At 47.3% G+C, this 21,701-nt stretch overlaps 1 protein-coding gene across 1 annotated transcript in view; it reads left to right on the top strand.

Annotated features, from left to right (window-relative positions):
- Nucleotides 1-7,684: 7,684 nt before the first annotated feature.
- The window catches only part of LOC122363542 (thyroid peroxidase-like), a 39,764-nt gene continuing 25,747 nt past the window's right edge, over nucleotides 7,685-21,701 (top strand). Inside the window, exons 1-2 of the mRNA XM_043332956.1 lie at nucleotides 7,685-7,858; nucleotides 20,488-20,639. Of these exons, the coding sequence (XP_043188891.1) occupies nucleotides 7,848-7,858; nucleotides 20,488-20,639 (163 nt within the window). The 5' untranslated portion in view covers nucleotides 7,685-7,847. The remainder of the gene's footprint in view (nucleotides 7,859-20,487; nucleotides 20,640-21,701) is intronic.

Below are 21,701 nucleotides of genomic sequence, written 5' to 3'. Positions count from 1 at the left end.
GTCGTGTTTTGTTAGTCCTGTGCTGACGTATTTAGCAAGAGGCCTAAGAGGTTAAAAAGACGATAGAGGTGGTATTTCAGTATTTGTTTCATCACACTGCAGCCAACAGTATTCTTGATATCTGCAGAAAGCTCTGGGTTAATGGCACTTTACTCTATATAGAATTATCCTCTTACGGTTGGTCCACAGTTTTACATTTCCTCGGAGGTCTATAATAAGTTTAAAATTTATCTAACTATTACGCAGCTAGCTCATTTGACATTGTTATCTTGATTAAGTGTTGTGCATGAAGTCAAGATTTTGCTTGAGCTAGACGTAACTAACATTCCAAGCCAGGGAACTAGGGCTAGATTCGTGATCAAACCGTTGCAGAAATGGATACGCACAGTTGAAACCACAAATCTCACTCAATCGCCTTATCAAATATTACGCCACCTTCTGATCCTCAGTGTCGGCTTCCTACCTACCGTACCTGGATGGGGTTGGATATCGTGCAGTTTAATCTGACTGAGGAGATCAGTAGTAACGCCATTGCGTCTGACCCCTTCCCTAGCGAGCTGCTTGGTTCTTACGAGTCTGCAGCACTCTCCCTCCCCGTTAGTTTACGTATAGGTACAGTATTTATTGGAAGAAAGCATTCAGTCGTATGATTTAAAAAAAATATATTTCTTGGAATGATTTTTATCTGAACAAAGCACATTCTCCTAAAAGAGAATAGAATCACTCAGATGTGGAAGCAAATTAAAGCCCAACAGCGTACGTGAAGCGAACAAACTCAGTTTTCTGATCGGTATTTCCTAGAAGCTACTGACATTAACACTTTTTTAATAAGCCGACAAAGAAAACAGATCTAGGTTACTCGGTATACGGCACTCATGAAGGCCATTGTCATTGAAGTTTACACCACGTACTACACAGTCGACCTGTCTCGATTGAACCCTTCAGGGATTTTGAGACAAGTCCATGACCTGAGCAGCGCACACTGCGCTGCACATAAGTCATGTCAATGTCGGCGTAATTCCTCGCACGTAAGTCTAATCCTTGATCCTGCTGCCTGGTGGAAAACGCCACGTCACGCTCACTCTTACTTTCGAGGCCGGCTCCCCCATGGGCGCCCGGGGGGGGGGGGGGGGTTGGATTGATGGGGTGGAGCTCACTGTTGATTGGTTTTGAGGGGAAGTCGGTGGCGTTTTATTGGAATGGGTGGATTGTCAATACCAGGGCTGCGGAGTCGATGGATTTTCGGCGACTCCGACTCCGACTCCGGCTTTCAAAAACCAGCTCCGACTCCGACTCCGACTCCGGGCAGAATTGTCGACTCCGACCGACTCCAACTCCCGACTCCGACTCCGCAGACTTAGCAGGGCTGCGGAGTCGACAGATTTTCGGTGACTCCGACTCCGACTCCGGCTCGCGGGTTTCTAAAATCGACTCCGACTCCGACTCCGACTCCGGTCACAACTGTCGACTCCGACCGACTCCGACTCCGACTCCGACTCCGACTCCGCAGCCCTGCGACTATTATAACGTTTATTTTTGTTTGTGATTGTTGTGATATATCCAACCATTAGTTTTGTTTAATGGTATAGCATCTGTTGTAGGTATTTACAAATTGTAACGTGCTATCAACCGTCCAAGATGACAAGATGTTCACGAATAACAATAAAAATCACTAAATAAACTCTGCCGTCTAGTCACTCTACAACCTTTCCCGATATTGTCGTTGATAATTATTGATCAGCCTGACAAAAGTAGCTATACCTATCCTAACTGACAAAAATATCGGGCCTTGCCCGCTTTGCCCTGTTTCCAAATCCCGTCACATCCCCTAATGCCCAAATTTTTCCCTTTTCCCTATGCCTATGCCACCCAATGCTTCCACAAACCTCTGCATCGCTGTCCTACCGCGCCCCCTTCACCCCTGCGTCACTGAAATGCGTCACCGCCTCCATCCTGAGCCCCACGTCACCGCCATACCTTTACCCAGACATTCCTGTCCCATTTGGGTGACATTGCTCAACACACACCGACCAGCGCGGTCGACATGGGGCGCGTTCGTCCGCCCCGCCGATCGGGGAGGGGGAGGAAGTCGTCGGCCCGCCGCCGCCGTCGCTACGCCGTCGTCGCGCCGTCTTCGTTGATAAAGTCACACGTACTAGCGTAGTCGGTAGGTATACAGAGACTGTGGTAATCATGTAGGTTCGCCAGGATGCAGACCTAGTCGTAGCTGCCCTGGTTGTTTGACATTGCCGTCAGCGAAGAGCATTGCGACAGAGCGTCCGCGCGGGGACACTTTCTATTAGGAGTACCGGGGGAGGGTGGGAGTCGTGAGGGCTTGCAGTTGATGGCTTGTCCAGCTGGTGAGTGTTAGGCTGATGCACGGATGCATGATGTGGAAATGAATGGAGCGGTCGTTTGGACAAGCTGTAAACTACTTCAGTGAGCGTTTGCGAATGGATAATTAGTAGGTGCCCCCGGCATCCTTGAGAATTTCGCATGACCTGATGATAGCCCTCTATAGTCAGTATTGAAGTTTACAATGGACATGACAGATTTACAGACACATGACCAATGTTACAACTAACATCATTTATTGAATTTATTTCCTTATTCGGATCACATTCTACTCATTTTACGCAATATGGCAGTTGCTATGCAAATGTCTCGGATGATTGATTTCTTCCAGTGAACTATTCACACACAGAAATATTGAGCGGAAAAACGGTGTAATTGAAAGTACCAAAAGGAACATTTTTTTGCTGTAAAATTACTCTGTTTTCTGAGTAAAAGAACACTTATATGTGTGTTTTGCTAGCTTCGGAGTGCTTCACTATTGTGTAGGAGAACCGCTTTCAGTGTAACTTTACCGCGGATCTCGCGTTACATTTACGCACAAATATGTGTTTTTGGTAAAAAGTACCAAAAGGAACACTCGCGTGGTAATCGTACACAAATTCATAACGGTAAATTTACACAAATATGACGGTTATTATAACGATTTTTCTGGTAAAGCTAATGTTGGGCCCGCAAAATTTGTAACGCAAGCGACACGCGGCGGGACGTTGTCGCCAGCCGCGAGCCTAGCTAAATGCAACGAAACATTGTGATGCTCAATGCCTACCCCATGCTGCAAACACGCTTGTTTGTTTGTCGTTTATTGTTAAGAATCGACATCACATCTGACGGAAATAAAAGTTAGATTAGCGTATATACCTTATCATGTATATAAGCTGATATTTCACAACGCATGGGCGCCGCTACAGGTCGCAGCCACCGCCCGTCTCCCGTCAACTGCCCGTAATTAATTAATAAATAAAAAATATATCATCTGTACGCACTAATTCACTGTGCCAAAATTATCGTTCATTTAATTAGGCATCGGCTCTCTGTTGCCTATCTGGCAAAATATTAGCATACCTATACCTAATTAACCCTAGAAAAGCATGAAAGTGCATCCAATATTTTCATAACACGACAGCAGCTCGGTTGAAAAATTACAAGCCCACCTTAGCACTCCGACAAAGCTGGATAATTTCCAGCAGCTCCTCCAATGTCGCTCCGCTTCAGATTTCAGACTCGGTCTTGATTGCAGTTATCGGACGATGACCACAATGCAGTATTTCACTTATTGTTCACTTAGTCACTTATTACTCAGCTTATTATCGAACTAGATAAACACCACAGCACTGTTTTACCTCACTGATCGCACAAGAATCGGCAAACCCACTCTGCGCACTGCAGCCACAACACTCCCCCGCCGGCCCCCGCGGTCCCCGGCGCACAACTGACAGATTGCGAAAATGGCGCCGCCGCCGTCAGCATATAGCTCAAAATTTCGCTAAATTTACACTAGTTGACGTAAACGAACGGTGCTCTGGATGTGTACCGCAATTACCAGTGCGACACAACACTCATTCGCGTATGGATACACTTGCTTTGCATGGAAACATATCAGTTAGGTATTTGAACATCTGTTATGCTGTTACATTATCCTATTTTGCGTAAAGATGCCTGTGTGGTGTAATAAAACTGCCGATGTTTGTTAGTTAACCAATAAACGTCGTATAAAAACAAACTTATTCTTGATGCCTTTACTTATTATGGCGTTGTGCGACGGATACCTTGCTTATTTATCGCGAAAATACTTAAACTAAAGATATTTTACTAATTGAAGCAGAACTTTGAAGCTAATTGAACTATTTACGGGTATATTGAACTTGACATCGCTCAATATTTCTGTGTGTGTTGGAGCGCTGACTGCGCCGTGTGGGAGTTCTACCAGCGTTGTGTCATTGTCATTTCGCTCCTGCAGGTTACCCTGCCGTAGAGAACGCCTCCCGTAGGATGACCCACGACGTAGGATGATGACTCAACCTGGCGGGACATTGACGGCTCTTGCCAAATAGCCTGTCAGGGTTGTAAGCTGTGAGAAGTGCGTATCTGATCCGTGAGAATGTGTGTCTGCTTTGGGAAGGCTCGAGAATGTTGGATAATCTCTGTACAGTAGCGTGGCTTGCTGTCGGCAATTGTTTACGACGAAACCTTTTTTGTTTTATTGGTTGCCGGTAAGAAGGATGTGGCCTGGCGTCTGCCTCTCTGCACAGCGCAGTAATATGCTTTAAGCGAGCAGTTTGGTTCGTTAATGCTCGATCAGCATGCTGGTGGGTAAGGTGATGCAGTGATGCGTGATGGTGACCAGCCATCCGTTTTTGGTGCTCCGAAAAAGCACTCGAATATCCATATACATTTACAACTTTCATATATATATATATATATATATATATATATATATATATATATATATATATATATATATATATATATATATATTCCTTTCCACATTTCTGATGGTGCTAGAATGCTGAAATGTGTTGTTTACAAAAATGTTATTTTGACCACTAACTAAGTTTATCTTTGAAATGATTCAGAACTTTTTGCATAGGTACTTTATCGCACTTTTATTTTCAATTTACGTCAGACAGTTTTTCTGACTACTCGACGGTCTGGTGCCAACAGTGGTAAGCCGGCTCCCAAACCAGAAATAACCTGTTTCTTCTACCTTTATACCCGCCTGAAAACCAGTCTCGAATAAGACGACCGCTCGGTATGTTTCTGATACCCCCACGTGTCGATATCGGGATCATGTTCTGTGGAACACTTTCCAAGCTTCACGACCGCTTTGAACGGATCTTTACGACCGCTTTGAACGGATCTTTAAGACTGTTTTACGAAAGACCATGATCAGGCGTTGGTCCGCAATAGGCAATCACGACAAATACACCTTATATGTTAGTATCAGTGTATCCATGCCTCATCATCGTGCTTATTTAATTTTAGCGTTACGCTTGACATACATAGGTCGAACATTCGCCCCTCCGTAGTTTCACCAATATGCATGTGGCTAGTTGTAATGAACTTTGCACCTGAAGAACAAGCACATCCGTTCCTGGACTGGACCATCTCCCCTTGGCAACCGAGTTTCTGAAATTCCATCACTCTTTCCTTGAACACTGAACGGATGCGTAGTCAGCGGTCAAGGTCAAACTCGGATCTGACCCCCCTCCCCCACGCCACTTCCTCCCCGTGAACTGGGGGGGGGGGGGGCTGGACACACATTAGTGTGGGCTCTCCCAGACGGTCAGCGTCTGTGTTTACAGAGGTGATCAGACAAGACAGGAATGACAGTCACCCTATCCTGCATGGGATAGCTAATTACTGATGAGTATTGTCTCATGAAGGTCTCCATTTTGTGATGTTATCCGTATCATCTACTTAGCTAGGGACAATTTGTGTTTCTTTCATTTTTGACCCATCAATGCAACATTTTTTTGTTCATCTGTTTTGCTAGTATAATTGATTGAGTTGATACCTATTTCAAATGCTACCAACTAGCATTCAGTTAAAACTCAATATCTTTACACTACGAACGGGCTGACATTTGATGACACTCGAGACTGAAACAAGGGTTTCCCGAAGTTGAGTTGACTCTTGACTACTAAGACGAGGCCACCGGTGACCCGAGCGGTGACCTTGAGAGTCCTGCCTCCAGCTGACGTCATCAACGGATGCGTGACGTCACTTGTGTGCGTAATGACTGCGTCTAGACTTTGTACTTAGAACTTGGTAATACCGGGGATAGAATTATCAGTCGACCTAGCATTATTGCTTAATACTGGCATTTCCATGGAAATGGGCTCCCGTGTTATTTCGAATGTGAACATTTTGAAATTACTTTGAATGCTAATTTGAATTTTAGATCGTCTGAATGCCGATTATGTTCGGTCAGATATAGCTGAACCAAGGATTAAATGAATATAATATTTTATAACGCATATAAGTATCCACAAAGTTACAGCCTTCTCCGGAAGCCAAGAGGTAACTTATGGGCCGTCAGACTGGCAGAAATATATTTGTCTGAGTCTGTCAGTCAGCTCTAGTCTGTCCCAGTCTGTCCCAGTCTGTCTGACCGTGCCCACCCAAGTGTGACCGGCACGTTAGTACTCATCTACGAGACCCTCCACCGTCGCGAGCGGCGCGGCGGCGCGGCGCAGGTGAAAGTGCGCTCGTCGACGGCACACTCTCTGACATAGGGAGGCGCGTGCAGAGCCCCAGGCGCCGGCCGCTGCTCCCTTACAGGACCGGCTGATGACATGTTGGGAGGATTAGTTGCTGACTGTGTCTGAGCTTGCTTTTTTCAAAATGAAACATGACAGATATGTGGACTCAGCGACGGATTTCATGAAATTTGCACTAAAATTTATACTTTTATGCAATTTTCCCTAGGTTATTCGCAAATATGGATAGGCTTTTACCGACCTTTGCTTAGAATGTTCGACGTCTGTATAAGAGATTGGTTGAAGTGCTGTCTGTCATGGTTAAAAAGTACTTACGCCTCAGCCCTCAAGCATTTTTCAGGAGGGAAACAACGTAATAACTATTATATGTGAAGTTTTTCAGTCGTCCTTTGAAATTTAGCTGGTCGTTTCCGTATCCAAGCTGGATAAAAATTTAACTTCCTAAGAAAGAAATAAAAAAAATTGATGGTAACGACCGAAGCTTTAATTATAATTGTACCAATAAAATCGCTCTCAAGACGCCCGGAGACCGTCCCGATAATATTTGAACATCAATAATAAAGCAGGATTTGCTTATCAAACGTGCTAAAAAAAAATCAATCATTTTTTTATTAAAATGCAAAGTTCAGAGCATGCAGTTTTGAAAACGACAACATAATCCTTAATTTGGTATTTAACCTCATGGAACTTGGTGATGACACCAATACTCAAATGACCATGGGAAACATGAAGGTTAGCTGTTATATAACATGATTTCCGTTGTTATATAATTTCAAAAATTCTGACCCAAATATCTCATCAATGCATTGATGAGATATTTGGGATATAACATTGATGAGATATAACATTGCAATGTTATAAGTTACAAACATTCGAACGCGTAACATGCACCTGACAGTCCTATTTGCATCAATGTCTGAAATCCTTTTCTGCATCCTTCCCAGCACTCATCCCCACCTCCCCCTGCCTTTGTAGGAGGGTTGGTGTTCACGCGGTGACCTTCAAAGTCGCCCGCGGCACCGCCGGTCAGCTGTTTCCCGTCGGCCGCCTGTCAGAGACTGTACCTCGCCGCGCGCGACGATAGGCCGCGTCTCCTCCGTTCGACAGTCAGTCGTGAACTCCGCGTCGGCGCGTCGACACCTCCCCGGACTGGACCCGAGAGAGAGGGGGCTCTCAGAAAGCGAGCGAGAGTCTCCCGTCTCGGAGAGACGGGTGGTGTCGGAGTGAGGGTTCTGCCCTTGGAGGACGGCACGCGCCCGAAACGGAAGGACCATGGCGTGCAGGTGGGTCAAGCTGCTAATTTTATACACATTTTACATATTCAGATGACTCTAATAGTATTCAACTGTTGTATACTACATAGTACGTAATCCATATCTAGTTAATGCAGCTGATTCATGACTCTTCCTCTAGTCCTTCAACCCTCCGAAAGAAGAGCGATCTACGAAGTGAAAATCCTGGCTTGCTGCTGGTTTGTAGTAACATACAGTAGTCTCGTAAAGCTTCACCCAGGCTTGCTTCAGGCTCGCTTTAGTGTTGGTGTTACCCTGCTGTGAAAATGCAGTCGCTGGTGTTACGGTGTTGTGCACGGTTGCAGTCTCCCAGGATGTGCTGTTGTGCGTCACTGCGGTCACCGAATTTCCCTTTCACTGCCAATGGCTACTGGGGTCGTTATAGTGCTACGTTTTTGGTCATCATTTTATTATGTTAAGCAACTTATATCAACCCGCACATTTATATTTTATGGTAGATAACACTTCTTTTCATTTCCGAAGCAACTTTTCAATGATGCGCTTCATTTGCATTCAGCGCTATGGTCCACTTCATTGGTACAAAACATATGGATTCAAACTCACATCTCACGCAGTGTTCTTGAGTTCTCTTCTTGCAATACAAATTCTAAACCGGAATCTCTATGCTGGGCCAGCTCTGGCACTGCCACTCCCTTGCTGCGGCTGCGGCGGTGACGGCGGCGAAAGTCCCCAAGTTCTGTTGGTCTTGGCGTAGTGCCTAACGCCCTATATTCAGTGTTGTCTTGGCTGAGTGAAATTCGCCGCCGAGCAGCCGCCAGAAGCTCACCGGATTCGTTTGGCAACACATGCATAATCATGTTTTGAGATGCGTGAGATGCAACAGACACAGGAGGATCACGTTGACCAATATCAGCTTCACTTGCACCGTGATGTGCATTCACATCCAGAGACACCCACAAAGACACGCACATATGAACACCTCAAAATCATAATGTGACATGAATTTTTACGGAAAGGCACACTCACAAACTCCGCACACAGTCACCCACTCTGAGACGCTCACACTTTTCACACAATCATTCACGCTATCTATGCATTTACTAGTTGAGAATCACATTTTAAAGGTACTCATTCAAACTCTACACCCGCTATGAAGCGCTGACAGTCTCCACGAGAAATCAGAGAGTTTCCTAACATCCTACCCGTGAGCCCATCGACCATTGTTGGAAGTTGGGATTGCCCCCAGGCCTGGCGCCGTTCGTTCCAAGATGTGAAATTGGGGTCTGTTTGACAGCACCGCCGAGCGAATGTGATAAGGCGCAGAAAAGGAAACGAAAGGGATTAAGGAAAATGTACACAATACTGGGCTGATGATGTCGTGGAATAAAGCACTTCTGATATGTATCAATTGGCGGGATAATGCACAAAGCTTGGGTAGATCCTACTGCTAGCAGCGAGCCAGTCGTCACATTTAGTGATTGTGTGGATGTCAGACTGTGTCGTCATTCCCGCGTCCCTTTGTGTCGGGGCGCGGCCCCGCGCGGACTGCGCGTGCGCGGCCTGCGCGCGCGCGCTGACCCGGCGAGGGTCAGTCGGTGTCGGGGACGCGGCCGGGGTGCGGCTCCGCTGGAGTGCAATATAGACGTCGGTGCAGGACATCTGTGTGTCGAGCGGCAGCGCGCGAGAGCATCACATGGCGCGGTCGGTTATCGACCTACTGTGGTGATCAAGTCGGCAACAATGAGTCAGGAAGGTGTAGACAAGTTGACGGCTCTGCTCGTCAAGCAGGCCGAGATGGTACGACAGAACGGCCCGCCCCCTCTCAGCATTGCAAGTCGGGACTCACGTGGACGTGCAGGATACTGCAAACGGGCGCTGGGACCGGCTGGGGGTCGTCGTCGGAGTCGGCGCTAGGCGTAGCTATCTGGTAAAGCTGGGGAGCGGGCGGATACTGTGGAGAAACAGACGCTACCTGCGGCGCCACCGGCCTCTGGTTGAGGCAACGCAGGGTGGCCTCAAGGAGTCTGTCGTCGCGGGGCCCGTGAAACCAGTGAACCACGATGCGGAGCCTCAGAGGATGCTGCCTCGTCGAAGCGGTCGGGCTCGTCGGGAGCCCAACCGCTTGTCGGTTCGGTGGGGATCTGCTACGTACGTTGATTGAATGAGACGCCCGGTGCCGTCGCCTCTTCTGCTAGTTGCTGTATTTATTGCGGGTATCTGTTTTGTGTCGCGTGCGTCGCGGTGCGTCGCGTTCCTATGCATCTTGCGGCAACTAATTTAGGTCGTTGTCTGTTGTTCACGCTCGGCGACGGGGGCACGGGTCGTCTGGGGGGAGGTGTGTGGATGTCAGACTGTGTCGTCATTCCCGCGTCCCTTTGTGTCGGGGCGCGGCCCCGCGCGGACTGCGCGTGCGCGGCCTGCGCGCGCGCGCTGACCCGGCGAGGGTCAGTCGGTGTCGGGGACGCGGCCGGGGTGCGGCTCCGCTGGAGTGCAATATAGACGTCGGTGCAGGACATCTGTGTGTCGAGCGGCAGCGCGCGAGAGCATCACAGTGATTGTCTACCTTCGAGGCAGTAAATGGTTCCGCTTCATTGGTCTAGCCTGACCCATTATTGTTTTATCTCCAATCGCACATGTCATGGCAGGAGCTGTGATTTCTCCAATGAGGTGTTGAGAAAGCCTGTTACATCACAGATGACTGTGCAATGTCATAACCCATGCCAATTTCTCCCCATAGATAGTATGAATGGTTTTAGATTGTTTGAATTAATTCTGGTAAAACTGCCAATAAATTGTTCCTACCTTCATCCCGCGGCATACGCAACTGTGCAGTGTTACGTCACATTGGTCGATCCTTTGCATTAAGTTAATGACGTCACTGATATAGTACCTACCAGAGATTGCAGTGCTGCAGCTGGTGCCACTCTGGCCCATGCAGACCACTCACTCTAAGAAGATGGTATCTGCAACAACGGTAGGCTGCGACTGGCTCTAGTAATGGGTGCATGTAACTGCGGGGCGATGGGTATGGTGGCCGGTAACTCAGAGCAGACACACTAGTTCAACGTCTTGTGAAAGTTGAGAATGAAGGTACAATGCATTAGTGTGCGAGCATAGGAATCCATTCGCCTTTGGACCAGCACTAAGTCCCGGGCTGCTTTCCATGCGCTAAGGCTCGTGGCCACAACAGTTGAGTTGCACCTCTGTCCCCGCTCTAAAGGCGCCTGGCTCTCCTGTTGAGCTCCTGTCCCTCCATTCAGACCTATGTAGAGCCCCTGACTCCCCTGGCAGCCCCTAGCCCTAAGCCCGGGTCCCAGGTCTCCAGGATCTCCGTTCAGCCCCTACCACTGGATCCGGTCCCTAGGCCCCTGGTAGCCCCCAGCCCTTCGCTCGGGTTCTCTCATGTCGTAACCTGTGACCGGGTTCGGGCTGCCGGCGCCCCCGGTAGTGCGTCCCAGTACGTTCACTTGGAATGTCGCCAGCATCGCACCGTCGCCGCCACGCTGACGCCGGGTGGTTTCACGGGGAGGCTGGCTGGACATTCTGACGAGGAATAGGCGTCTGGCTGTGCGAAATAACCCAATTAAAATGCACTTGCTCTGGTTTGCTGTCCAGTTATTGGTCCCTAGAGGTGGCCTGCCATAAAATGAAATTTGACATTAGAGTAAACAGGGACTTGTTTTTATTTTGCCCGGTTGAAAAGGCGTCTCATCCTTTTCAAGAACAGCAGTTATCTGCAAATGTCGAAATTCTTGGTTTATTCGCATTATCCATATCATATCCATATGTTTTGTTTCGCAGTAAAAATGCCCGGAGCAACAGTACAAAGCGTCAGCCTCAACCGCCAAACGCTCGAATATCATACCCATCGTGTAACCACTTGATCAATCACCGTCTCACTGGCTCTTGTGCTACCCCGGCGGAGTCTCACTGTCAAAGCAGACGGTTTTTCTTCATCACACTCTGGTCGCCCGATAAATTCGTAGACCCAGCCTGGCTTGGTAGAGGTACTGGACACTGGTCCGACCTGAGGGCATGGCCACGCTATGGGTATATGCAGGAATGCGATTCTGGGTTTGCATATCCGCTCCACATGCTGCTGCTAGGCTGTTTGAACTTCAGACTTGTGCAGGGCGCATATTTACATATGTATAATATTTCAAACTCAAGGCATGAATTTAGACTTCGGCATTGAGGGCGTGGAAGCCTGCCGGACGACACGTACCTATAAAATAGGAAGGTGAAAATGTAGATAACAATATTGTCATCGAATGAAAATTAATAATAAAGGCTTAGGTTTTGTACCCTCGGTACTCACAAACTCTTCTTGGTTCTACGTAATCACAAACTCATCATTATTCGTAGGTCATGCATTTATAGCAGGTCACACAGTATATGATTAAATGTCGAACAATGGCATCACTCGCCATCACGACTGTCAGCCAAGCATTCACCATGGTCACGCTTCTCAACAATAGCCACGGGCCGTGATGTGGAATTATATGAAAGTGCTCCGTCTCCTCCAATCAACTCAAAGGCGATAACGTGCGCACGTGTGTGCCTATTCGGTAGCCACCGGCCGAAAGTGCGCATTCAACGACCGCACGCACTCTCGACACTCCCGGCAATTTGCACTATTTCATACAGTGAATAGCGTATTGAATGCACTCTGGATGACTCTCCGAATCGTAGCGGGGGCATTTCGGCGCTACCTGTTCATCTATTCGGTTCTGGTGAGGAGCCAGACAGCGGCGATGGCACACTTTCTAGCAGAACCCATCGGGTCACCGGAGGCTGTATGTTAAATAAACACCGTTATTTGCACATTGTTCTTGAGGGTGTGACGAGCCGGTTTGGTATTTGATGAAGCATGAAAACATCTAAATGATAACCGACACAATACTGTTTGGAAATGTGTGATATGCAGTATGGTTCTAAGCGTGCGCCTACTGTACTTTTGGTTCTTATAAATACTCCATCAACATTCAACACCTCATCTAGAAAAAGTGCCACTAGCCGTTAATTCTCCTCTTCCTGCTATCCAATGTCCATCCTACCTTGCAATCCACCCGAGCGCTGCCCGGACGTTGTAGAAAGCGTTGCAAAGCCTTGCACGCGGCCTCTGCGCCGTGCAGAGCGCTGCCGGCCCCTCCCCCTCCTCCCCGCTCCACCGGCTTCCCCAGTGGTTTTCACTTTCAGCACGGGCTGTAGGATGGTCGCGCCACAGTCGCAGACTTGTCAGACAAGGCCGGATGGGAGAATGAGAGGGAAGGCTGGGGAAGAATAATGATGGTGGTACAGACAGGAATTCAGATTAGCTATTAGCTTACGATTTCAGATCGCATTGGTAATGAGCAAATACAGTGGTTCTGATAGTCGAGCAAGCCTAAAAGCATTAATTCGTTTAATATTTTTGAATCTGTGTGCGCAACAAATCCATAACATAAAGCGTTTCTTTCTAGTGAAATGTATCGTAAACAAGTTGGTGTATGTATCACATAAGGTGTGGTGCCATTTCAAGGTTTGTAATGTATGCTAGGTGCTTCTGAAGCGCTACCGCAAAGCTCTGCTCTTTTCTGCTGGCACGATTTTCCCTGTGAACCTTCGTTCGGCTGCATATGATTTTCCCGTGCAATATCGGCCACGGAGTAGCTATCCAAACTGCTCTCCAATCAGGGCATCTTTCACTGTAAAAAAATGTCACGAGCCAATTCTATGACAAGGAGTGGGTTACACGGTCGTCCATTGTACCTTGCTGTTATATATAGGGACATTATCAGCCTGAGAGTTGTTAGTTAAAGAGTGGCCTCGTGAAACAATTGGTTACAAACGGTAACCTAATAACTTAAATGCTTCCCTAACACCTCTTCCTGCTTATCAACAGATTTCGCGCTGTGTCGGAAAACTACGCATAGTCTCATAATTAAATCCGCCAGAAGCTTGTTGCATGCTAGTTACATGCGTGTTTCATTATCGTGTCATATTATTATTATGTCGGCTAATGAGGCACCGCCCTGCACGTGCTTTAAATATAATCCTGCGCACACGCCACCTAGTCGGAAACTCATCATCGGACTAGTCCTGGTAGGGTTTTCGTGTTGCCGAATGAGGCGAAACGACTTTGATTCGGTAGTGCCTCATAAATCCCTGCTACGGTGAGCAGCGACGAGTCTGAGACTGCTTCTAAAACGCGTCCTTCACTTCCGGCGCGGGGCCGTCATTTCCGGCCGCCATTGTTCAGTTCTGCGGCTGCCGGGGGTAGGTGCGGTTGTGTTGTGGCACGGTGCGTTGTGAAGTTCTCGGGCTGGGATATTTCGAAGGTACGTTATATTGTATGATATTTACGTAGCAATGGGGGACATTTTATTTATTTTGTAATATTCTGAACACATGTTGCGTCATAGAATTCACCCCTTGACCGTTGTGGGCCACTGTTTCGTTTGAATTCCGACTGTTGGAAGACGGACTTTCTTTCAGTTGCTGTCTAGCCTTTTTTCCAAATGTGTAAGCTACACATATCGCCTCACATTGATTTATCTTATACAAAAGTCAGTTGATGTAGATAATAAAGCCATCCTCACTGATATTTTAAAATCAGCAGTTAATTTTCTTTTCTGTTTGCAGAGTTGCTTAAAGTTGTGGGAGACTGAGGCATGAAGGTATACCGGAAGCCAGCGATATTTCTGTTGGTAAGCCTCGCCCAGAAAAAAAAACTTGCTTGAATCTGCAAAGTATGGCAAATATTTGATGGACTGCACAGTGCACAATGTACCTGACATGGCAGGATCAACTTGCTCACTCGCCTGTTGTAAGTGCCGTTGCGTCAAAGCCCGTGGAAGTGCCCGATCGTGTCTCATGCAACCGTATTATTTTGTGAATGTTATTGGTGGTGACTCGAATCAGCTTTTGCACCACTCCGCTATGATATTGTAATATGTATATATTTATATATTTTGTATCGTATGCTAATAAGTAATAAACGTTATTTTTGTGTATGTTTTTTTTTTGTAACGTGGCTGGCACGCTGTCGTGGATGTCGTTGGCCGGGTCGTCCACCAGTCGGAGGGGCGGCTGGGGAGAAGGGGGGGGGGGGGGGGGTGACGCAATTGAGCTAGTATTACTACTGGGCAGCAATAGCAGGCGCTAGCTGGTTGGGTTACCAGGCGAGTCCTGCTAAGGAGCCTAATCGGCGTACCGATCTGCTGGTTTTGCCCTCGTTTTCAAACGAGGTACCGAATAACGAAACGAGGGGCTGACACGGGGGTGCTCGGTTTATGAGGCGTCGGCTTGTCATTTACTAAGGAAACAAGCTTGTACCCTCTTACTAGCTAAATATGAGGCGATTTTTACACGTCGCTGCATGCTCATTTTTGCGCCAGCGGTTTTCCTACAAGGGGCTTGTAAGATTTTTTTACAGTGTTCCATATGGTCTGGCACATTTCAATCGAGCTCATTTCGCAGTCGCCTGCAGTGACCCAGATATATTCAGCCCCGGTGTATTGACTCGCACAACCGGCTCGTATTCCTGCGAGAGCGGTCTAGCGTCAAACCAGTCTGTCCGGCACGGGGGCGATCGGATGGCCCGGCCTCCTCTGGCGCTATCCTGCAGACTTTCATTGTTGAGCGAGCTGGAACGAAATGCAGATACAATTCTGGTTAGCGGGTTTCTTGTTCATTCCTCCGTTGAGACCCTTAATTCCAAGGAACTCCTGACAAGGAACTTCTAGGTTTGTTTCTCTGTCTGAATTTAGGGCCTATATAAGTCCTTGAATTTAGGAAAACAGGAAATGGGTTATTCGATTAGCGCTGTGTTTGCTAAAACTGCACACAAATACGGGAAGCTTGTGACGAGATGCTATCTTGACTCACTGCGGTGCCTTTAGCGCACGTTTTCCGGCGACAAAAACTGTCACCTCGTGCGGTTACTGGCAGCTGCCCTGTGGTTGAGGATGAGCTACCTATGCTGAAAGGATGTCCATCTGGCGGTCACCAATCCTCAACCACAAGGTCGTCAGAGATGGACCGACGTCCTCCGGGGCTCGGAGGGTTGTGGGGACAGTGGAGGAGTTCCGCATAGTTGGCAGCTTCTGGCGGATGTGTGGAAGGTCGCTCGTGCAAGGCTTATTGACATGACCCATTTGAAGTCAATGCCATCTTCAGAACCAACGGTGGATAAGATCTGGGATTAATTCGGGACGGTTACTTACCATAAGACAGTTCATTGCTCATGTGATTCAAAATAATCTCCCCTGCAATGCCTCTAGACGAAGATGACGCATTCCTTTCTCTTTCAGTTTGACTGATGTTGCTTTGCCCTCGAATTGATTTATTGTTTGATTGATTCCTGATACGCATTTATAGGTGCCTTGGGAACGACAACCTCGATGGCATGATCTATAATGATTCCATTGAGGTTTGAAAGGAAATTTATCTGGTTGTATCCAGTTTCTCTACACGCCAAATAACGTTTACGTCCATAGACGTATGCCCTGCATATTTCGAACCGACAAGGAACTGATGCCAAGCACATGTTGCAAGGTTGCATGTTGCGAGACGGTGATTGTGCGGGCCATCTGGCTCAGTGCCAATGGAGAACGGAACATGACCGTTCACTGCCACTGAGGCACTCATAGGAGGCAGCGCACGTGGCATGTATTTCCACAGTCGGTTTCACAACACCCGCTGCCTGCCTGCCTGCTGCCGCACTCGGGAACATGCTAAGATACAACGGAGTTCGCCAAGGTACAGCTTCATTCGCCAAGGTACTAGCTACGCGTTATTCAGAAACGCTAGCGATAGTCTTATGCGTATAGGGGTACCCTTGTAACAAGATTCCTCAATCAATTGGGAATGACTTGTCTAACGTTTGCTTAAAATTCCGGCTAGTGACATTCAGTCCAAGTGACATCCTCTAGAAATAGGTTGGCTAATTTACATATCATGCTCCTTTAGGAGCCAGTGGTCTCATTTGGGAGCCATGTTCAATGACGCTGGACCATGTATTTCGTGTCACATTGGTGGAATATCCCCAAGGCCATCCACCGGTTTTTGTCCTGGTATGCGATAGTTCAAGGTAGCTGGAGGACATCATTAGACGCATAAGACGCAGCTAATGATGTGGTGATATGGAGTTGCCATGGGGACAACCAGAGACGAACAGAGACGAACTTTTCTATAGATTTTCCCTATATGGAAAATGCAAAGAAAAAATCGTAGATCAGCACATCCAAAACCGTTTATCCACATAGGTACAGTTAATGATGTTAAAAAGTCAGAAAGTCGGAACCCCTTGCAATACGACATTTATAACGAAAAGAGCCGAGTCACTTGCCATATAGCTTATAGACCTCTCATTGAGAGTAGTTAGATTACTCGTGCAACGTGTAAATGCATGCGTTTTCTCTTCGTGTAAGGGCAGGGTATACATATAGTCAGGGGAAGTACTCTTGAGGCGACCAGAGGTATGTTTCTCCTCAGAGAAAGTGTGGAACACGGGACGATGAGTTGAAATCAGAATACTTTAATGTGCAGTTCTGCATCCGGAAGGCCGTGCTCGTGACATTTTTCCAGTTCTTTATTTTGACTCCAGCCGTTTGTAATTATTTAGTTTAAATTTGGTGACTCGGGAGTTATGCCATTAAATGAAATTCCGAACGTCAGCGATTTTAACCCGCGCCCTGCTGGGGGTCCTGGATTTCCACGCCCTGCTGGGGGGGGGGGGGTGTTTGAACACCCCCCCCCCCTTGTAACTCGGCTCCTGGGCCACGTAGCGATACGCGGAAGGCGGCGTTCGAAAGAGCGTAAAAAATAATGACGAAATCACTTCGGTCAATTATTGGTCAGGTCAAAGGTCAGGTCACCAGAGGTCATTGAAGGCTAAATTTCGCCGATTTCCAGGTCGAATGTCGAAAACTTCCAAGAAGCCAACGCATAACTCGGGAACCAATAGAGCTACAGCGCCGCGGAAAAGTGCATTCGATAGCCCTTTTAATGCCCTTTCTGACTAATTCTCTCAGATTTGACCTAACGTCAACGGTTTTGCCTGCAGGGGGCAAAAACTGCAAAAATAGCCGATTTTTTCGGAAACAGTTTTTCTGCAATAACTTTTGACCCAAGCCTTGTACGAGCTTACTTTCACCGGCATCGTGTTCCTCTCGTCAAGACGCATCGAATGAACTATAACTTGACCTTGAAAGGTCAACTTGAAAATTTGACCTCAGGTCAAGGTCATGACCTGACCGGAAAGGGTCATGTTGCATATCAGTCGATCCGTATCGTCGAGCTGAACACATATAAGGCATTTTCATCGCTCTAGCATGCCTCTATCAAAAGTTATTTGCGAAAAACTGTTAGATACCATTCGTGACCTAAGATGACCTCAGGGCATACACAAGGGTCACGGACACCATTTTCATGTTCAGTGTGTCTAAACCACTTGTAATTCGGTGTTTGGGAGTGTTTATAATGTCTTTCGTCCAAAAGAGACGCATTTCAATTTTCTCCCATTGACTTAAAATGGGGAGGTCGCAAAATTGACCTGACCTTAGGTCAACGATATCAAAATTCTGAGATATACATGTTGTACATGCTATTGCTCTTAGCAATCGCTGAAAGTTTCAAAGCGATCGGTCACTCGGTGTAGCTATGACAGACATTGAAACATTTTATGAGGTGAGGTCACTTCAAGTGACCTGGTGACCTGACCTTGAATGACCTTGGTCTGAAATTTTCACAACATGTGTAGAATTGATGTATGATAAGGTGTATAAAAAACGGCGGCGCTCCGCGCCGCCGTTTTTGAGATATTCGCGAAAAACCACAAGGGGGGGGGGTGTTCAAACACCCCCCCCAGCAGGGCGCGGGTTAAGATCGATATAATTGCAAACGTTACTCATTTTTACACTGACGGAGGCGGAGCTAGAAACGCACAAAATAGAAAATGGTGAATTCTGGTCTTAATTTGATATATTTCGAAGTTCTGATGTTCTTCCATTTTCTTTGTATCGTTATGAGCGGCAATTCGCTGTCTGCTTTTTCAGTTTTCCTCAGGACAACCGCTTTTTGTCAGCAGAGCAGTTGTGTTTCACCCTGTCGAGACTGACGGTAATATCATTGGCAGATATATGCGATATGCTCGTTTTTCCCCGTTGGAGAGGCAAAAAGGGGTTATTCGGCAGCTAATCCTAAGGACAGGAGTGCTTCTTTTGATAACTCTCAGTAGTGTAAGGCTACCTGCCAATATATACACGTCGGAAGCTGTTCAGGAGGAAAAACTGATAGACTGTCAGCACCCAAGGTGTACGCCGTGTGGGCGTGCACATGGATAAAGCCTTTTAGATAAATATTAATCTGTCACTTTGAGGGGAAATATAGAAAGGCACTTGTCCCTAGGAAACATAACCCAGTTACGTGCGTCGTAGATTTTTGGTAAAAGTGAATCTTGTTATTCATCCCAGTCCTTGTCTTTATCATATCCATCGTATTTTTGTCAGCAGTCATCAAGCTGATGGGTGAATGTAAAGGCAAATATTTTTTTCTTGAACAACACAACAATGCTCAATAGCAGACATATGAGCCCATCTGTTTTGACTCCTCTGATCTGAGTTGTTTTTGGCCCATCATCATTTGGGCGATGCGCAAACTGTTGTTTGCAGCTGATATCCCATTGTCCTCAGCTAAGATGAGTGTGTTTGTACGAGTAATACAATGGCGATCATCCCAGTCTGACGTCCATACAGGGTCAAATGGATGGTAGCAAAATGTGCAGAGCGCCCACAGCTTGTTACATGACCGTTGAATGCGCACCTTTAATCGGCATGACTGCAAATTTGGAGCTGTTAACGCGAATTAACTGCTACGATCGAATCGCTATAATTGCTGCTTTGTCCGGTCTTGCTGCATTGTTCTGCTCATCAACGCCACATCAGGAAAATAATGAGAAATGCGATTTACGGAGCAAATGTGTCGGTTCTGCATATGCCGCACATTTCTGGCATGCCATTGATGTCATCAATAGCTTATAACACTATTCGATGGATTTGTGTTTTCTATTGATGAAAACAAAGCTCAGTTTTCAGACAATTTAGCAAAAGCTGCCTGAGACTAGCAGCATTGATCTTATTTTGTCTTACTCTTATGTAAGCTGGCAGATTTTGTTTTGACGTAGTCATCTCACGCGCACATAACATCTTCCGTCTTCGAACGCGGAAGTGGTTCCTCAAAAACAATCCTTCACCGGCGCGAGGGGGTAAACAAGGTAGTAACACCCACCCTAACCATGCCAACAAAATACACTGCACCCGTCCAAGTGGATTCCTGCGTTCATTCCCTTTATACTTGTTGCTGGCGGCACGCACAATGTCTTTGTTTGTTTTGTTTTTGCTTTTTTGCACAATCGTATCTGTTGTATTCGTCGATAGCGTCGTATCTGTAACTGTTCACAGATGTCAGTCCGGTTCTCGACGGATGCTCGTGTGATCCTGTTTGTGGACATCGTTTCTTCACAATTGTTTACGTTCACAATTGCCGACTTGTTTACGTTCATGAAAACTGGTGTGCTTATGTTAACGAACTTAACCGTATCCGTTCAAACTTTTCGATCGTATGTTTTCTTCCCAATCCGAGCTGGAAATGCTAACTCGAAAATCTTGTGTTCGCAGCCGGCTAGTTCTGCTGGCGTTGTGCGCATGCGCAGTGGTCAGCGGCTCGGAGCACCACGTGCACGTGCATTTTGACGAGAGCGAGGTGGAGAATGCCATCAACGTCGCGGCCGCGCGGGTGAAAACCCAGCTGGAGAGGAGCCGGGACTCAGGTGAGTGGGGCATGAGGGCCGGAGGGGAAGGCGAGAAGATGAGTGCCCTATCTTTCGTGGTGGAGAAAGAAAATGACAGAGTTAAGACACGTTGACATTAGGCCATCAATCTAGCATAAATGCCTTAAAAAGAAGGAAAAATTCCTGACGCCCTTGGTAGGTATAGATAGGGCTTTGGAAACTTAGATTAACAAATCGCAGCATTCTCCAAAGAAATTAGAAAACCTCGACTCTCGAGTGATATCAACATCTTGAGAAGCCAAGTTATGACATGGTGACGAGTACATATAATCTGGGATTCATCCAGATTTTTGATAAAATTTCTTTTCCAAGGGCAGAGGCCGAATTCCATTCGTTCTCGGTTCGATGGCTAAAGCAGCTTTGCACGTGCACACTGCACAAACACTCAACCTCTCCACCACATCGTACCATTCCAGGAACGCGTGAAGTTATGCATTACAAGTCACAACATGGAGCTATGAGGCGTCTTCCAACCAGATTAGATACTGCTGTCACACTCGATTAGATTATCTCGCAGTCGCACTACCACACAAAACCCAAACACACCATCACATATTGTCAAATGGCGTCGTCACGTCAGCTCAACAGCCCCGTCATGTATAAGCAATCACACCCTTTCAGTAACCCCGTCACACTTGGTTAGATTGTTGTAGCACACGGTCAGACGCTGAAGCAATCACACCCTTTCAGTAACCCTCGCCGCGTGCCTTCGGGCACGGAACTAAACTCGACGGGACCCAGAGACGTTACGCCACCCCTCTGTTCCACTCTCCTGTTGGCTGGGTGCCGAGGGACTGTCCGGGACCCCGAGGGCTCTTGGGTCCAGGATCCTGGGTCCAGGGTCCTGGATTGTGGGTCCCGCGTTCGGCTCCGGGGTCCGGTGGGTGGGGTAGTGGTGTTTGCGGTGTGAAGAAAGTGACAGCGAACGGGCGACGCCCCGGAGGATGGTGGCGGGAGCGACTTCGGTCGGTCAGGAGGTGAAGGGGCCTGGGATGAGGTAGCCCAGGTCGGCTTAGGAAATGTCAAAGTCTGAGGCAGATG

This window comes from Amphibalanus amphitrite, unplaced genomic scaffold (assembly GCF_019059575.1).
Source record: "Amphibalanus amphitrite isolate SeventyFive unplaced genomic scaffold, NRLGWU_Aamphi_draft 000626F_arrow, whole genome shotgun sequence".
NCBI classification, from domain to species: domain Eukaryota; kingdom Metazoa; phylum Arthropoda; class Thecostraca; order Balanomorpha; family Balanidae; genus Amphibalanus; species Amphibalanus amphitrite.
The sequence above is the reverse complement of the archived record's forward strand: the minus strand, read 5'-3'. Positions and strand labels throughout refer to the sequence as shown.